Below are 20,171 nucleotides of genomic sequence, written 5' to 3' on the forward strand. Positions count from 1 at the left end.
GTTACCCTTTAAGTATGTTTGGTAACGTTTTACAAAAGGAATGATTAATTTAAAACTGTTAAATCAGAGGTTCTCAGTTGGTTAACATCGGATTTATAATCCTGACATTTGGTGACCAGCGGGAGGGAAATCACACACACCAACAGTAGATATCTACTGTATATATAGGAGAGGGTGTGAGGACGGTAAAGTCTGGCAGATGGACAGTGTGGGCTACTGGAAATCAGCCAAACCACACACACGCACACGCACACGCACACGCACACACAAACACAAACACACACACACACACAGAGAGAGAGACAGCTGAACAGATAATCACAGTCATCAGTCAGAGAGCTGGAGTCGGTCCACAGAGAGAGTCTGAGCAGGTCAGGATGCCAGCAGCCTCAGATTCCTCTGAGGATGATGTCATCAGTTCCACATACACTTTATATTATTATGTTATTTCCACATACAGTATATATATTGTTGTATGCCCTCTATGTCACATGTTCTGTATAACATACATGGTAAAATCATGTGTGAAACTTTTAAAAAGGTGTCATGTTGTGTAGTGGTCTCACTGAGATTAGAGCTAGATCTCTGGATTTAGAGTCCTCATCATTGCTCCATGATTTTAAACTGTACAGGTTAAATCTTTCTACCTTCTACATGTAAAAATAACCTGAGCACTGTTGGATATATATATATATATATATATATATCTCAGATAATGTCACTAATTTGAACAGATTACATCAAGTTGGTCATTTTACCAAATATTTTGGATTACAGTAGAAAACTATGTATTGTAATTATGGAGTTTATCACTATATATATATATATATATATATATATTATGGAGTTTATCACTATATATATATGTATATATATATAGTGATAAACTCCATAATTACAATACATAGTTTTCTACTGTAATCCAAAATATTTGGTAAAATAACCAATCTGATGTAATCTGTTCAAATTAGTGACATCATCTGAGCATCAGTCAGGATGGCCGAGCGGTCTAAGGCGCTGCGTTCAGGTCGCAGTCTCCCCTGGAGGCGGGGGTTCGAATCCCCCTTCTGACAGACACTGTTTTTCACTAATATGATATTGGTGAAACCTGCTTGTCCGTTTCTACCATGATCTCTACAGTCATACGAAGCAAGATTTGCAGTTAGCAAGGTCATTTCAGGGTTAAAGCTGAAGTGAACGGTCGCTATATCGTGACAGTAGTACATGAAACAGGTAACCTGACAAAAATCATGTCCTCTGTGTCCTCCGGTGCTCCTAACGGCATCTGCAAGATTTCCCACACCGGAGGAAAACAAGCAGTAAGAGCTGATCTGCTGTCCAGCTGCCGTCTATGAGAGCCGGCTGTCAATCACTCGCGAACTCCGACCAAACGGTCAAACTAGGCAGCGCTGATCAAATATGAATCAATATTATGTTACGTTAATGTCTATTTCTCTCCTCAGATGTTTTCAGAATCATCTGCATCGGTTCAGCTGTAAAATGAGAAAGTTCCGGTTACATGACCGGAGCACAGCCAATAGGAACGCTCTCTCAATGAAATGACCTGTGATTGGTCAAAGTCTCCCGTCACGGGCTAGATGATCTAAAGCCTGAAAACAGAGCCATGAGGTGCAGAAGTCTAGTTATCTCTCAGAACACTTGAATTACAATATGCTGAAAGGTTATTATGGGATTTTTGCCCAATGATGCCAAAAACATACTGACTACTGCTGCTTTAAAGTCCTTTATTAACACTTCAGTCAAACCGTTTTTACAGCTGAGCAGCATTAATGTTTGAGGGGGAAACATGCCTCAATGATTCGCTCAATAATCAGAGTACATAGTTACTTAGAGTGATTCTAAGTAAATGATTTGGTAAAATGACCGATCTGACCTGATGGCTTGAAATTGAATATGTACATATCAGTCAGGATGGCCGAGCGGTCTAAGGCGCTGCGTTCAGGTCGCAGTCTCCTCTGGAGGCGGGGGTTCGAATCCCCCTTCTGACAGACACTGTTTTTCAATTTGATATTAGATGACAAGCAAACTGTTTGTCCGTCTCTAAAGTCACAAGCGGAAGCCTGCACTAACTACGCATTACACATTAAGCAATGTGAACTCAGGACTCAGGTCCTGATGATCCACCTGGAACACCTGATTCAAAAGGATTCATAAATATTACCCTGTCAATCACTTCATGCAGAAATTTAAAAAAGACAAAGACCTAGCAGATTTACTTTGATTGACTTTGGTTTCTTAAAAAAAAATATATATATATATATATATATATATTTTCTCATTATAAATTTGATGTTTTTTTCTTTTAGTCTTTTATTCATAAATATAAATTTAACAATAAATACCTTATTTGGTTGTTTTCTTGATGGATGTTGAGCAATATGTGAAACCACTTTCTAATTTGACTAAGAAAAAGGCTATTAAGACACTCAAGGTTTTAGTGTGATATACCTCTGGCTCTTTTGTTATTGTTATACTGAAAGTGAATTATGTTCTTATGTTTAATAAATAAATAAAATAGAGATAAGTAGCCAACTAGTGTAAAATAACATGATGGCATGGGTTGGTTTTCCTCCTGTCCTCCCCAATTGTTTGAGTCACCAGCCGCCACTGATATATATATATATACAGTATATATATATATATATATATATATAAATAATATTTCTAGGGTTATCATTTAAAAAACATGTATATTATTGTTCTGCACTGTCAGGCAGTTACGGGTTTGGACATGTGCATGGGTCCTTGGTGTATTGGTTAGCACTCTGGACTCTGAATCCAGAGATCTGAGTTCAGATGTTGGTGGCACCTGATTATTGAAACAACAATAGTGTTGAAACTATGATCTGTCCAGTTTGGAAACTCATCAGTACCTGAGAAGTGCTCTCCAAACACCACTCTGAACAGTGCTATGAGTTTAAACCTCGGTGGGACCTTTTGTTCTGATTCCCTACATGTTGCTATGCGGATTCTGTACTATAATGTACTGTATCATGACATATTACACGGCTGTGTTGAATACTCGATTCTGATTGGTCAATCACAGCGTTCTGCGGTCTGTAATTTCTTAATAACAGACCGTTGCTATGTATAACAGACCGTTGCCATGGGCGCAGCTCTGATGTTGGACTCTGGCGAACCGGTTTTGTGTCAAAATATTGATTTCTTCAGTAGGTAGCTGTGTAATAAGAGGGATAATGTACAGCTAGCGGGCCATTATTGTGCAGCATCGCCCTGTCGGGGATTCTTTCACGTCAATGACCAGCTGGCGGGCCATTATTCCTTACATATTTAATGATCTAGTTGAGTTTGGATGAGAACGTGTAGCCCTGGCACCTTGTTCTAAACCAAAGCATCAAAATATTTCTACACTAAATGATCTGTGACGAGCAAACAGTTCTGTTTCCCCTTCTTCTACTTCTGGCAACAAAACTCCACCTTCTGCTGTGATAAATGTGTATTTAGCAGCATGTTAGTGTTTTTCATCCTCTCGCTATGCCATGAATCAGTGGATCAGCTTCATGTCGACCTTGACCTCTACAGAGTCCTGAGGGTGGATCCTGACCTCTACAGAGTCCTGAGGGCGGATGGGAGTGGAGGTCATTTCTTAATGGCAGGTTTTCCTCGCCAAAATTCAGTCTAACTTTGTAATTGCCTCTTTGTATGGAAGTTTTCATTGTGACCTTTCCCTCTGGATTCAAATTGTAAACCGATGCACAAGGAATATTGATCATGTGTTCAGCATTGTCTCATCAGTTGACATTCTTCTCTTAAATTTCTGTCATAGCAGCAATTACAAAACCACATCATTTCCTGTTGTCTCCACGTTCCCCGCCTGTGTGTCTTCTCTTTTCATTTGCTTGCAGTTAACTGTTCCCACATCTTTGTTCTTTTACTGTTACTGCCATGAGAAGCATCCTTGACTTTCACTCTGTGTTTTTACACATGTTTTGCGGATGTTTATGTGGCTGAGTGAATCCTGCTCTGTCTGCCACCCAGACTCCTCACAGAAACACAGTACGCTCGCCGTGACCGAAAGCGTCTCCAGATTGGATTCTGCAGGTGTTTGTAATACTGATAAAAGAGGAGATAGAAACGTGTTTTGATCACTTTGTCCTGTTCTCATTTAAATGCTGGGCAGATTTCAAACAGTGCTGGCGTGGAATGAAAGTCGGGGAGCGGCGAGCGCTTTCTGATGGACTAAATGTTTATTCAGTGCAGAATAAAAGATTCACAACAGAGCTGCTTGTTTTTGAGACACAAAGAGTGAAGTCATTTAATACTCCGTCACTCTTGAGCTCTTCTGGCATCAATGTGTGTGTAGAGAGAAGAAAGATTGTTAAACATCAGCACATAGCTAATGTACATAGATGGATCATTTTTTCTTATGACGTAAATCAACTCCCCAGTATGAACACTTGAATAGTCCTTATTTAAATCATTAGGTCCTAAAAGTTGTAAAATGCACTAATAGCTGAGTTATTTCCCTTCCTCCGTTCATGTGAATGAGACCCAGACCGAGAGCTGGAGCGACGGCTGGGAGGCGGAGTTAAAGGAAACGTTACAGCGCCTGCTCTATGGGCCCGATGGATGCGGAAGATCGCCGGATGATCCGGGTACTTTATCACTCGGCAGTCGAGCCATTTTGGCTTCAAGCACCACTGAGACACTCATAGGAATCCAACGCTGTATCCAGTTCTCTTTATTCATCCATGGTCCTTGTAATGTAATCCACAGCAAAATGTGTTTCTTCCAAATGTAATTTTTAAGAGACGGGGCTGCAAAACCACTAAATTTCATAACCCATCCAAGAGTTGAACCTCAGTATTTCCACACCCCAAACAGTCATTCAACAGATGAGTTTCATCGGAACATCTAATCACCGTATCAACTAAAACTCCTCAGTTACCGTTATGTTTGTGATCTGTATTTTTAGGCTGCTGGGACTCAGATGGCAGCGTGGTCACACCTCTGCTGTTGCGAGTGACTGAAATAGTTTTAATCCTACTAACAACAGCAGCGGGATCAGAGCTGAACGGGCTCAAATAAACCTCCTTTATTCCCAGAACAGGAGGAGGAGCAGCGGCAGCATCTGATCTGCGGTTAGCCCTGTGAATGGAGGCTTGGATGTGGTCGGTGCTGGTTTTCTTTACATGCTTTATGTGTTGAGTTATTCTCAGCCAACAAGTTTGAATCACATTTTCTGCTCAGTGGGAACATCTGTTGGCAATAAGCGAGTCAGGGATGACTGTTTACTGCGTGTTTGTGATTTCATTTAGTAAAAGAGGAGTTATTTTTACACTCTGCAGCTGTGCTCGCTGGTCTATGTTCCATCTACCATGTTTGTATTGAGATGTTGATTAGTGTTTCTCAGACTACCGTGCCACTGACGTAAACACAACTTATCCGCTGCATCTGTGCAACCTCAGCAGCCCAAGGTGTTTATCTATGTGTGTGTGATTTATTGTTCATGCAGTAACATCCAGCGTGCCGGACAGGAGGCAGCCTGCACTGAAGCGTGGACTTCACATGTGAAGGAGAGACGCTGAGATAACGTCAGCCTGGACAGACGCAGCAGATGTTTCCCATCCAGACGCCTTGTTTAGATCGAGTCTGACGGCTTACAGGTCGGTGTGAATTTACAGGGAAAGCCACACGTTTACGACCTCAGAGTGGAGGGATCCTCAAATATCACTCATCTTACAAATATGCAGATTCACAACTCAGTTTCACAAAACGTTGAGCTAAATCTGAATAAAATAAAATATTACGGCTGATGAAATGTATTTGTTCTCTCTGAAAATGAAGTTAACTTTATACTAACATGATCTACAAGACAAATCATTTGCCTTGAAATTGTCGTGTTGCTGTTTTCTTACTAAATTAGAGACTTTAGTTCATAGTGAATGTTCCCACTTTGACTGTCCTCATATTGTCCTCCAGTCCCAGCTGCCAGAATTTTTTTTGGCATTGTACGTTTCTGCAAACAACGGATACGTTGAATGTTGAAGACTCTGAACCAAAAAGACGTCTCATATCAGCCTCATGCTTGCAGAAACACACAATGCCATTTGGTTAACGTTGTGAAACGATTGGTTAGGTTTAGGCAACAAAACTATTTGGTTAAGGTTAGAAAAAACATCATGGTTTGTGTTAAAATAATGAGGTAAGAACCAGAGCTGTCGAAGTTAACGCCATAACGTGTTAACGCCACTAATTTCTTTAACGCATGAATGCAACTTGCGATCTTTAGGTTGTAGCGGGCTCAGTTTTAAAGCCAGAGTGAAGATACTGACATCATATGAAACTAGAAAACCTAAAGAATCCATTAGTACCAACCATGTCAAACTAGCTTGTCATGAAGGAGGTTAAATATTGCTACAAAGTTAAATTATGGCGAGGAAAAAACGGGCATGTCTATTTTCAAAGGGGTCCCTTGACCTCTGACCTCCAGATCAGTGAATGTAAATGGGTTCTATGGGTACCCACGAGTCTCCCCTTTACAGACATGCCCACTTTATGATAATCACATGCAGTTTGGGGCAAGTCATAGTCAAGTCAGCACACTGACACACTGACAGCTATTGTTGCCTGTTGGGCTGCAGTTTGCCATGTTATGATTTGAGCATATTGTTTTATGCTAAATGCAGTACCTGTGAGGGTTTCTGGATCAATATCTGTCATTGATTTGTGTTGTTAATTGATTTACAATAATAAATATATACATACATTTGCATAAAGCAGCATATTTCCCCACTACCATGTTGATAAGAGTATTAAATACTTGACAAATCTACCTTTAAGGTACATTTTGAACAGATAGAAAATTTGATTAATTTGCGATTAAATATTTTAATTGATTGACAGTCGTACTTTTGTTGTGTGGAGCGGATCATTTTACCTCTGACGTGGACCACAACAACCACTTTAAGGTTTTCTAGACTGCATTTGGTTTTGACATCAGGTTTTCACAATCTCAAATGTGCTCTCTAAAAGTGGGAAAAAACCCTGTGGGACTAAATTAAAAAAACAAAACAAAAATGTTGTATTGTAACATTTCCTGTAACCAGCCAGTTGAAAGCAGCCTGTGACTGTTTGTTTTCTGTACATAAACTCCTGCTGCAGATGTTCAGGCTGTTTTACAGTATTCAACCAGTCCAGTAAACTCACTGTTTGGTATTTACTGGAGGCTTTAAGTGGCTTTTTTGCGTGTGTTGTTTTCTCCCATGGGAAAGCGGTTGGTGAAATGACCGCGGTGGTTTGCGTGTAATGAATAGCTCTTATGATGAGTTTGGACAACACATAGCTGCTTGACTGCAGACTCGGGGTCAGAGAAGCAGTGCTGCTTGTTGTGTAATTGTCTCATACCTTCCTGCCATCTGTAAATCAGAGCCGCTACGCCTCCTTTATTTTATGAACTTTATGAACCTTGTATATCAAACTTGCTCTCTACGTGATTCTGCTGCAGCCATTAAGACAGCGTGTCGTAACATCACGTCCACGTGTACGCCAATGTGTTGCCCAGGTGATGGGGCGACAGCTTGAGGTGAAAGCAGGAAGTGCCTGCAGCGTCTCAGAACATAAAAACCTGTCATGTCATCCAGCGGGCACAAACACCTCCACTTCAAATACCACCCATGATGCATGCTGGGATGGTGCCAGGCTGTTGCATATGTAGACAACCTTCACACCTTTTTCTTCTTTTATCTTTTTTCAGCTGAACCACATCTGGAATACAATGAAATATAATTAAATTAATCTCCTCAAGAGAGTCTCGTGTTTACTAAATAACACAAATATGCTGATCCAGATGATTACCATTTCCACCCCTAATACTTGATGACACTTGATGATTTTAATCACCTGTATGTGTTGCCCAGACCTGCATGTAGTCTCGTTACAGACATGCAAAGAGGAAAATGGCACTTTGAGAGTGCTTATCTCTGTTCAAGTTATTTTATTGTTGTTAATATTAGCATCTGTTTTCAGATCTGCATAAAAAAAAGTAATAATAATAATAGTAAAGTAATATACTAATATTATTTTTATTATATTTTATTGCATTGTTGCCTTTTAATGTCTTTTTAATGTTCGTTTTTATTGCTATTATGTTGCTATGTCGAGGAGCCTAAACAAAAGAATTGTATTGTTTAAATCATAACGCGCTCTTCATCAAATGTAATGCCATTTGCTTCTCCGTCTGTAATTTTCAACCTGCATGTTTTGCATAATGCAATTAGTTTTTTGATGACCACCACAACTTTGTACACAAACAAAATTATCTTTAGTATCATGTTTTCTAACTGCCGCTCAGTAACATAACACTAGTTCTTCATGGTTTTCTCCTGTGACTTGATTGGATGCTGTCAGATCGGTTCAAACAGGTGGATCTGGGAAATTAAGTGTCGACTTGCTAACATGAGTCATTGGTGTTAAAGTCCAAGTCGAGCTGCAAGTCTTTTTAGATTGTCAAGTTGAGTCATCAGATTTGTGACTTGAGTCCACGCCTCTGCTTTATACTGTACTGCTACAAACTAACTCTGGTGAGTACCTCAGTACAGCTGACTGACATGCACATTACACTGTGGTGTCATCTTGACTTGTTACTGTTTATACTGATGTTAGTAGTTCTTTCATTTCAATGTGATGCAGAAAAAAGTTTCTCACCTCACTTTACCGCTGTGTAAATTGGGAAGATGTTATGATTGAAAAAAGGTCAAACAACTTAATTTAAATGGGAAATGTTGAGCAGTGCTTGTGGTTCAGAGTAAGGTGCACAAACAACCAGGTAACCTGTGGTTAGTGTGCTCTGTGCATGCCAGTGGTGGAAATATTTACAATCATCGAAAGATGGTTTAGAAGAAAAAATCTCCCTGTGTCATAACAGTGTTTTAGAAGACAGAGAATGGACTTTGTGTTTTTGTTGTTTAAAGGACCAACAGAGTGGTGAGTCTGCATCTATAAACAATCTCCGTAGCTCCTCCATCACCTCCTGTCACTCTGCTGTTAACGAGCTCGTTAGTGTAAATGAGTGACAGCTGCTGGAGAGTGAGCAGGAGTCTCAATCTGACAGTTTAACTTCTGATCAGATCATTTATCATTAGAACATTAATAAAGGTTATTATAAAGGCTCTGATCAGCAAGAGGACATTTATTTAAGACCAAAAAACGCATCCTGGTGAGGAAATGGTTGATGTGTAGTTTATTGTCGGTTCATTTGAACCAATAATAAGCTCTCAAAGTATGATTTTCCATATTTTCCATTTTTCTAGAAGATGAAGAACGCTGGGTGAACCTCAACAAAAGGTAACTGCATCATTTTATTGTGTTGTTTTCATAGAGGAGGTGAGTTTCTGATGTATACTTGAAATTAACTTATCTTGTTTGGGTTCAAATAAACCCTAAGCTTCACCCACACACTTAACATAACATTTGGAAACCACTGAGGCACTCCTCAAATAGATCTGAAAGACCCACATTCCCATAAAAACACCCACAAAAAACAAATGAAGATTCTTCTTTATTCACTTCTTTTATTGCCATATATACTCTATATGTGTCTATGTATGAGTGAACCAGGAGAAATGTCTTGATAAAATAACTAAATTGCATTGCAGAGGTGAATCTTTGGGAGTTTCTCTTTGTTTTCTATGAGCAATCACAGTAATGATGTTAACAAATAAATCAGACAATGCAAAGCCAATTTATTGATATGCCCGCAGACCTTCAAAAAGTGGTCTTGAAACCGGTGTCGAGACCAAGACTGATCTCTCGAGTACTACAACACGGCCAGGTACGCTACAATGTTTAACGTTGGATTTAAATTGGATGTTTTCAGACGGCAACAAGCTAAAGCACATAGAACCTCCCGCCTGCAGCTGTGTTAAAGTAATGTATATGATTTTTCACACCACCACCGGCAGTCTTTCATCAGCGCCGGTGTGTGAAACCCGGTCCACCCATCAAGTTTCACCATTCATACTGGCAGGCTGCCAAACTCAGTAAAAACTACCCCCCACCCCCATCCAACCTCCCCATCAATGTCTTTGAGGAGTGGTAAAGTGCCTCTTCGGCTCAGAGGCCTCTTATTACAGAGCAGCACACACGCACACACAGACGGAGAAAGAGAGAGCGTACGTGCATGAATGTGATGATTACTGTAAACACTCTACTATCTGTTTCTCAGTAACCACACGCAGCTCTAAACAGTGAAGTGTTCAGTAAAGATGGAAGTAAAGGGAGGGCAGAGGGAACTGTCTCTACAAGCTGAGACAAGCTCAGAGACCTCGGAGCCCTCGGAGCCCTGAACTAATCATTATATATACTGTATATATTATATACTGTATATATTATACAGTATATATACAGAGGAGCCGCTTACTGCTGACGGAAACATCACTATAACATTTATGAACTGATAGTCAACTGTTACAGATCTGACTACATGAATTTATAATAATTTACAACCCTCGTCTAACTGCATGGACTCATAAAAACCTGATCTCATGGGACGCTGTATAAATAGCACGACATTTTAAGGAGATCTCTGCAGGTCATGATAACACATTTTAGGCTTTTCATGTGTCATTTAACGCCACAAAATGTTCGCGGTTATGTTTAGATAGCAAAACCACTTAGTTAGGTTTAGGAAAAACATGGTTGAGCTTAAAATAAGTCAGTAAAATACTTACGCAAACAACGTATCATAAGTACGGAGAACACGCCAGAAACATCACTAACATTCAGAATAACTCGACAACACTTTGGGAAATGAACACCGGTCCTGGTTGAAAGTCCTGTGTTTGTTGGACCCATCCACCTCACATCCATCCATCCATCAATCAGCAGGCTAAGCGGGGAATTCCAGACATCCCTCTCCCCAGCAACGTTTCCCAGCTCTTCCTGGCGGACCCCGAGGCGTTCCCAGGCCAGACGAGATCTGTAATGCCTCCAGCGTGTTCTGGGTCTACCCCGGAGCCTTTTACCAGTTGGACGTGCCCAGTAAACCTCCAAAGGGAGGCGTCCAGGAGGCATCCTGATCAGATGCCCGAACCACCTCAGCTGGCCCCTTTCGCCACGAAGGAGCAGCGGCTCTACTCTGAGTTCCCTCCAGATGTCTGAGCTCCTCACCTTATCTCTAAGGCTGAGCCCAGCCACCCTGCGAAGGAAGATCATTTTGGCCGCTTGTATCCACGATCTCATTCTTTCGGTCACTTACGTCTCAGCTCCCTTTTCACCAGGACGGTCCGATACCTCCCCTCCCGCCCGCCATAAATATATTATTTCTCATATTTCTCACTTTTTATTCTACATGGCTCTGAGCGTAGCATATTCACGTGGATGTGTTTACATTGCAGTCAGTACAGACTACATGGCGTACACGTGAGATACGCTGTTTGGTGAGTCCAGGCTGAACTAAATGCTTGACTACATTCCCCTTCACCTTGATGGTGATGAATCTCTTCACAACACAACTGGGAAGAAGACGGAGAAATTGCACTTCCAAGAGCAATTTGTACTTTATGTTAAGCAACTGTATTTCTACTTGAGAGAAATATTCTAGTGGTAGTCTTAAAGGCAGGGTTGGTAATCTTGAGAAACCAGCAACAGTGCACTAGATTTTATCCAAACTAAAAACCGAGCCCAGTGCCATCTCTTTTCCAATGAAAGTAGCAGCACCAGCTTCAAACGTGGGTTTATTCCAGTCCTGCAACAGACACACAAACCAGATTACTTTTTTCTTTTTTTTCCGTCAGAGCATTTGATTGCAAACACAAGTGTTATTAAGAAACGAGCCCTCTGTATAACCTGCGTGATAAACCGGCACTCTGCTGAGTGCTGCTGGCTGTCGGATGCAGATTTATGGCGCTGCAGCTCATGTTGTCAGCAAGTCAACATTTGTTGGTTACTAAATCATTCCTTTGGCATCTGTAAGGGGCTTCAGATTACTGCAACATCACATCCAGTGCTCTGATACAGCATAATATTTACCCAGGCTACATGACCCCATGTGGTCAAAAACAAGCTAACAAGTAGCAGCAGCTACTGACAGCTGAGATCACAGATACACCTGCTGCTTTAACGTCCCTGCAGCTCCGTGAGGAGAAACTAACGCTTCCTCTGTTGTGTCTGCACGTCTCCGGATGATAGTTCAAGGTCGCCTGGTGAAACTGTAGCACGGTTCAGATGAACTGTCTCCGCCCCGGCTGAGCTTAAAGGTGGAGCCGGTGCTCTGAGTTCACGGAGAGGCCGTGTGGTTGCTTCATCACCACTAAGTTGTCCCATTTGTACCGCGGCGAGACAAGCAGCGAGGGGGAAACTGGAGATGACCTGCCTCATACATCACAATATGACTCCCAACTGTAAAACAAAACCTGTTAAAAGGGGATGTAGTACTTCAGAGGTGAAGCTCGCTGAGAGACAAAGGAGATGCCCGACGGATACAGTTACACTTAAAAAGAAGGAGGGAATCTCAGACGTCGCTGTGAGAGAGGAAAGCTGGTATGGAGTGATTAAGACAGAAAGGTGCCCTGACATGTAGATGAGGTTTATCTGCCTAAAGCACAGTGAGTCAGAGAGCAGGAGGAAGATGACGGGATGAGGGGAGAGCAGGAAGACGGGAAGACGTTAGGAAGAAGAGTGAGTAAGGATGAAGGAGGGACTGATGGGGAAAGGATGTGTGTGATGTGCAGTAATGTCTGCAGTCGGTGAAATAGGGAAGTTACACTCACAGGAAAGGACATACATATAAGCTCCTGAATGTCACATACTGTATTGCTCTGGAGGCAAACTGAACTTGAACTCAATCATTGTACTTTTTCCCTTTTGGGCTACTTGGCAAACCGGGGATGTGTTTCCTTTTTGTGTGCATTGTTGTAATAGTTAATCACGTCTGTTTTCCTCTCTCTTCCTTTGCACTGGAACTGACCATGCTGTACCAAAACAATTACCACCTGCACTATTGCGTGACAATAATCTTGCATCTTGATATTTTCTGATATAGGAGATTATAATAATCCAAAACATTAAATATAGTAAGGTCACTGTAAACTCTACTGACTACAATAAAACCTATATGATCATGAAGGAAACTCTACAGTGACAGTATGAAACTAAAAAAAGAAAATACTACAAGTAAGATAAGTCCCTATAAATGTCTCCCTTTAATAATATTCATGATATATCACAAGCATTTAAAGGCGCTAAATGCGCGATTGGGAGCATTTCTATTGCCTCTGCACGGCTCTCAACATGGCTCTCGTAGCTAACGGTGATAACAGCGCTAACAGTGAAAACAACAGCAACAATGCTGACAGAGCTAACAGTGTTATCCTGGGAGGGGAACCGGAGGGTGGGCGCTACGCTTCTGCAACGGCATCGTCGGTGGGGAAGGCGTTATCAGCTGTAACCGCCGTGCAGAGCGGCGGCCATGAGCTAGCCAATAGTGCACGCTCACATGCACCAAAAGCATGTGTGGACGGCCCGGCTATGTCAACAAAGCACAGAGAAGCTCTGATTACAGCACACACAGAGGGAGAGAGACTTCATTCTCTGCTCAGGTAGACATTACTCCTCTATATTGTTACAATAGTTGTTTGCTGCTATATTAATGCTCTGAATATCGTATAGAGAACCCTTAAGCCCACTCACAAAAAGCCCAGTCTGCTTGGAAGAAAACTATGATGCACAATTTGCAAAGGTATAGTTCTCGAGCTGTTGGCGGTATATTCTAATGAGACTGCATGTGACATAGGAAGGGGAGCCAAATCTGAATGTTTTGTTGAATCACACATTTTCTGATCTAGACAGCCCACAAAAAAACGGACTGGGTTGTCTTATTTTACAGTTTGTGGGTTGGTAGGAACTCCAGATACCCAAATGTTTGTGCACAAGCACTGAAAAAGTGAGTTTTTCATGAGATGTCCCCTTTAAGTTGAATTTGTATGGATCTCCAATATTGAGAGATCTTATTTAGAATATTAATATATTAACCATTCTTCACTTTCTCTTGGTCCTTGGGTACTAACTGTACAATACCTGGTTACATTGAATGCATTGAGTGCAGAGTTTTACAACTTGCACTGGTTTATTGTTTAAATGTTAATATCTTTTACTTCTATTGAAGTAAAAGATATTAAAAAGTTTTCTTCTTCTTCTTCACCTTCATGATTTCTGTAGGAAACTTTGTCACCTCTGACTTCAGAGCAGCTGCTGGGCTGTGATTGGTCGAGAGAGGCAGGAATGTAACGCTCAGGTGGAGAGAGAGAGAGAGAGAGACAGAGAGGGACACACAGAGACACAGAGAGAGAGAGAGAGAGACACAGAGAGAGAGAGAGAGAGAGACAGAGAGGGACACACAGAGACACAGAGAGAGAGAGAAACAGAGAGAGAGAGAGAGAGACACAGGGAGAGAGAGAGAGAGAGAGAGAGAGACACAGAGAGAGAGAGAGAGAGACACAGAGAGAGAGAGACACAGAGAGAGAGAGAGAGAGAGAGAGACACAGAGAGAGAGAGACACAGAGAGAGAGAGAGAGAGAGAGAGAGAGAGAGACACAGAGAGAGAGAGAGACACACAGAGAGAGAGAGAGAGAGAGAGAGAGACACACAGGGAGAGAGAGAGAGAGAGAGAGAGAGAGACACACAGAGAGAGAGAGAGAGAGAGAGAGAGAGACACAGAGAGAGAGAGAGACACACAGAGAGAGAGAGAGAGAGAGAGAGAGACACACAGGGAGAGAGAGAGAGAGAGAGAGAGAGAGACACACAGAGAGAGAGAGAGAGAGAGACACACAGAGAGAGAGAGAGAGAGAGACACACAGAGAGAGAGAGAGAGAGAGAGAGAGACACACAGGGAGAGAGAGAGAGAGAGAGAGAGAGAGAGACACACAGAGAGAGAGAGAGAGAGAGAGACACACAGAGAGAGAGAGAGAGAGAGAGAGAGAGACACACAGAGAGAGAGAGAGAGAGAGACACACAGAGAGAGAGAGAGAGAGAGAGAGAGAGACACACAGAGAGAGAGAGAGGGAGAAAGAGAGAGAGAGCAGCAGTAGTTGCTCGGTGTTCTAGTGGAGAGCTGCTGGTGTCTCTCTGTCTCTCTTTGCGCACATTGGACCAGTTTGGATCGAGAAGCAGCTCATAAACACCTAGTGGAGCTTTTACCTGCTGAGACACACAGTGTCTTTATATCCGGACAGGACTGGGCTCTAATCAGCTGCCTGGAGGAGACAACACTGGATACACCAGGCTGCACACTTCAAGGACAACTTCACTGTGTTTTTCTATCTGGAATAATGTGTAGTCTCCATGTGACTCACAGCTAGAGGCTTTTAACGCAAAGGAGAAAACGTCACTTTTTTTGCACCTTCTGCAGAAGATGCGCCTTTTTTTCCAAAACACTTTTATGCATCTTCCCAAAAGAGAAAACTGATGTGATGCGTTTTGGGAACTGAGAACAGCTGTTTGGATGGACGAGCTCTGCAGCTGAGAAACACCTTTTAAAGTTTCCTTTAAAAAAAAGCAGAAGAATATTAAAACCCCAGGAGAGAGAGAGAGAGAGAGTGAAGGGGGGATATGGATGGTGTTGCGTGTGAGCCTGCAGCCTGGATGCAATGCGCATCTGAACAACGAATGCAACACACCTGAATCCAGCCCACAAGGATCCAGTATGTCCTCCTCACTACAGACAAGGTAAGACTTTAATCTGTGTGTCTCTGCTGCTGCAGAAAGCTCTGCAGAAGTGTTTCAGCTCTGATGGGAGGTGATAGATTCCAGAGGCAGGTTGAGCTTTTCTTCCCAAGAGGAGACTGTTTGTACTGTGAGTTGCATTTCAGAGGGGGAAATATATGTGGTGGCTTTAAATATTTACCATGACTTAATGTTCTTGCAAGGAGCTGCAAAGCCTTGAACATGTTTTTGCAGTACAGTGAAGGATGGGAGGTGATAGATTCCAGAGGCAGGTTGAGCTTTTCTTCCCAAGTAGAGACTGTTTGTACTGTGAGTTGCATTTCATATGAATTTGAATGCATTGAAAGGATAGGATAGCCCCTTGAGATGTAGCATCTCATTATCGAGGGGGTCCTATAGACACAAATACAAAAACACATACAGACAAAACAGCATTACATAACAAACATACACTGCAAATACACAGATCAGACAGCTTGCTCACCATCAGCTCTCTGCTGTTTTACTAGAAACGTGATACAATGACCATATTTAAATCAATTACATTATCAGCATAAAGAACAATTGCAATTCTTCAGTTTATATGTAGCACAAATAAACTGAAGATCATAAGTACACACAAATTAAAAACATGAACAGGTTGTTTTAAAGGTTCCATATTGTAAAAAGTGAGATTTCCATGTCTTTTATATTATAAAGCAGATTTAAGTGCTATATAAATACTGTTAAACTATCAAAACACTCAATATACGGAGAAACACACACAGCCCATATTCGGAAATTACGCGTTTGAAACAGACCGTTAGGATTTCTGTCCATTTGTGATGTCACAAATATACAATATTTAGACCATTACACAGTTTTAAAGGTAAACATTTTAAATGTGTCTCAGTTTATTTCCTGTTGCAGTGGATGTGAATTACATCAGCTGACAGGAAGTAAACATGGACCCAAACTGTTGCCTAGCAACGCAATTCCGTTGAAATGCACTAAAACGGAGCGTTTCAGACAGAGGGTGAATACAGGTATATTCAGGCCGACAGTATGAGGAAAATAAAGTTTTTTTTTAACATTACAGCATGTAAACATGTTTTAGTAGAAACACAAAATACAAGTATGAACCTGAAAATTAGCACGATACGGGACCTTTAAGATGAGAAAATAAAGATGTCCTGAAGCAACGGAAAGAAGTAATAGATCTCAGAAAAAGAGGAAGATCATTCCAGTGTGATGGAGCTTTGTATTGAAACGACCTGCGTCCAACTTCTTTGAAAATTCTTGTGTGGTGGCTTTAAATATTTACCTTGATTTACTTTTTCTTGCAAGGAGCTGCAAAGCCTTGAACATGTTTTTGCAGTACAGTGAAGGATGGGAGGTGATAGATTCCAGAGACAGTTGAGAGTTTTTCCCCCCAAAAGTTACTTGGAAGCTGTTTGTTTTGCACTTGAAAATGTGGTGCATACTTGCAACATGTCAGGCATCGTTTGACTTTTGCATGAGAGGAACTTGACCTGAAGCGGTTTAGATAACCCTGTGGTGTGTGAAGGTTTTTCTCTGGGGGGGGCAGAAGTCATATCCAGTCTGGTGAGAACTACTTCCTGCCAGCGGGTGAGGTAATCCTCCTCCTGCCATACAGTATCTGTGATATTGCAACTCCTGGCTCTACATTCCTCCCATCCTGCTTCACTACCTTTATCTCCTAAAGGTCAGCGGCCTATAAATACCCAGCTCATATTTGATCTAATCCCAACCCTGCAGCAGAGAACACAAACACAGGGGGACTGCAGAGGGTCGCACTGAATTCCTCTAAATCTGTCGCTTAATATCGTAAACTTAAATTCACCTTGACAACCTCTGGTCACCTGGTATGGAGGACGGAACCTGCCAAAATAAAAAATAAATAAATGTCATTAAATGTAGCAAAACTAATATTAAACATAAATGTAGCCATTAATTATTTTTTAAAATGTGACATAAATTGATATTTCTGTTTTGATTTGCTTCTTTATTTATTTATCTTTGTATTAATTACCTCATTTATTTACTGTTCTTTTTTATTTTTCCCTTTTATTTATTTATGTATTTATTTTTATAAATTTTTAAATGTATTAATTAATTTGGGCATTTATTTTTTATTAATTTTTAAATTTATTCATTTATTTTGGCATTTATTTTTTGTTTTATATTTGTTTTTAAATGTATGTTTTTTTTTAATGTATTTATGCATTTTTTATTCATTTATTTCTGCACGATTTTCCCTTTGCATTTCACCCCTTATTTATTTCCCCAAATGTATTCATTTCTGAATTCTTTTCTTTATATATTTCTTCATACTAGGCTTGCTGTGGTAGTTGGTGTTACACGGTGGTCGGGCACACACCCACCATCCACACCGTCGTTTTGCTTTTTTTTTACAGAAATAAAACCCATTTAGTTCATTTTGGCGAATCCGCGGTGTGTTATCAATACATAGTCGGACGCTACAAACTGAAAGTGAAACTGTCTGCTCAGTACTGGGTCTCAGCTCAGAGTAGCAGGAGTCAGATTTCACACACGGGACGAGAGAGAGTTGACAGACAAGACGATGGCGAAGGATTTGGTGGAAAAGCAAAAGCACCTATTTGGCAATACTTCCAATTTAAACCCAATGCTATAAGTGAACCATAACGTTAATGAGGCAATCGCTTTGCGGAGAACGGAGCGCTGCCTCGTACCGGTACAGGTGTTCAGATCAACCGTCTGAAGCTGAACTGTTTCGCAGACTCACCGTTAGTCTCCCTTCCGAGGTTTAGCTCGTTCAGAGCGAATGCCGCTGGAAACGCGCCATGTAGCAACAACGGCACGTGATGATACTTTTGGTTTTGGCAGGTTCCATCCTCCGTACCCCGGGTCACTCCTCTCAGTGGAAACAATACATGCCAACATTTCTCTCTGCACCCAAGATGTTAAAGAGTGATTTTCCCTTTTATGGGCTGCATTGGATGTAATGTGTCAGGAGAGATGTGTCGGCTGTCTGTCAGCCTGAACGGAGAGGAGGAGGAGGAGGAAGAGGAGGAAGAGGAGGGAGAGAGGAGGATTTGGCTAAGGGCTCACTTTCTGTCTCTCTGATAACTCTTTGGAGGAATGTTTGTTTGGGAAGGAGCCCATCCGCCCCATGAGCAGATTTAATCTGCTTACCATGGAACACTGAGCATATAGCTTCAAAGCGAGGACTCTAATTTGGTGTTACATGCTATGATGTCACTCTCTCCTGCGGGGAGGAATTTCAATGCTTTTCCTCCCTGTGGATGTGGAGCGTAGTATTTATAAAAAAAAACCTCTTTGTTAACTCGGCTTAATTGTCTATTTCATAATCTTATAAACGCCAAAAAGTTATCCACACTTTCTGATGTTCTTTAGGTAAAACATTTTTGTGCTGAAAAGCTCATTTTCTACAGATGTACCATCAGGCTCTGACTGTAATGAAGCCCAGATGCACACAGAGCTTCTGATCCACAGTAAAGTTATAGAGTAGTAAACTCAGCCTGAACTAAAGGTAGAGGTAATGAAAGAACTTAAGGTAGTAGTTTTATTGAGGAAAAAACCCATCTGCCCCAGGTACAGAAAGGTCTGTCATTTAGGTATTGTGGATGACTCTAAATAAGTAGTTTAGGGCTGATTAGTCTTCTAAGATTTCTTTAGTTAATTAGTAGTTTTTAATGCTTTTTTCATGCTGAAAGATTTATTTCTAAGAAACTTATGAGCTCATCTCTGGTAAACACCAGATATAAAGTGGTGCTTTTGTGCGATTCTTTGTAGAGAAACTGAAAATCTGTTGATTAAATCAACTAATCGGTTCGAGTGTTAGTCGACTAAGACTTTCTTTGGTTCGAGGACAGTTCTACTGTATCTTAGTTGCGCTGGATAAGAAGCCAGTCACAGGGACGAATCTCAGCTGTAGTTAAATCCAAAATGATTAATTGTTTCATCTGGAAAGGAAAACTCTGCACCACAGTTGCCGAATTCATCCGAAATTGAGCCGTAATTTGAAAGCAAAGGAGGTTTTGTTACGTTACTTGACAGCGTGAGCTTTAGCTTCTGCTTGCTGTTGGTGGTGCATGTAACAGACTTTAAAGGTCTTTGATTGTTTTTTTACTGGAGTGCACCGTGGGAGTCATAGTTAACGTCTCCACCTTAAGGTCTTCTTAAGGTTTTACGTCCACCTTTGACTTGTTAGATGTTTTCTCGGTTGCTCATCGTTTCTTACTGATGATTCAACAGAAGAGTTTCTTGTCCATTCAGGCTGAAGTGCTCCAACTGTGAGTCACCTAACGTAATAGAAAGCAACAATTCTGTATTACACTATTTGTAGTCAATGTTGCCTGTTGTTTAAATCGTTGTTTATAGCTATACACTTTTGTCACTTAGGGAAAATCATTCTAGTTGTTTAATATTTTTATTAAGAAATATGGTGCAATAAAAGAGAAACG

The 20,171-nt window shown here is 41.1% G+C and overlaps 1 protein-coding gene and 2 non-coding genes across 3 annotated transcripts in view; all 3 read left to right on the top strand.

Moving 5' to 3' along the window:
• The first annotated feature begins 990 nt into the window (after positions 1 to 990).
• Positions 991 to 1,073, top strand: trnal-cag (transfer RNA leucine (anticodon CAG)). The gene has a single exon. It is a non-coding gene; the product is annotated as a tRNA-Leu (tRNA).
• Positions 1,074 to 1,926: 853 nt separating this feature from the next.
• Positions 1,927 to 2,009, top strand: trnal-cag (transfer RNA leucine (anticodon CAG)). The gene has a single exon. It is a non-coding gene; the product is annotated as a tRNA-Leu (tRNA).
• Positions 2,010 to 14,384: 12,375 nt separating this feature from the next.
• Positions 14,385 to 20,171, top strand: part of adamtsl5 (ADAMTS like 5) — a 42,342-nt gene continuing 36,555 nt past the window's right edge. The window contains exon 1 of the mRNA XM_074659595.1: positions 14,385 to 15,705. Coding sequence (XP_074515696.1) covers positions 15,593 to 15,705 — 113 coding nt within the window. The 5' untranslated portion in view covers positions 14,385 to 15,592. The remainder of the gene's footprint in view (positions 15,706 to 20,171) is intronic.

The sequence above is a fragment of the Sebastes fasciatus genome, chromosome 2 (assembly GCF_043250625.1).
Source record: "Sebastes fasciatus isolate fSebFas1 chromosome 2, fSebFas1.pri, whole genome shotgun sequence".
Classification (NCBI taxonomy): Eukaryota; Metazoa; Chordata; class Actinopteri; order Perciformes; family Sebastidae; genus Sebastes; species Sebastes fasciatus.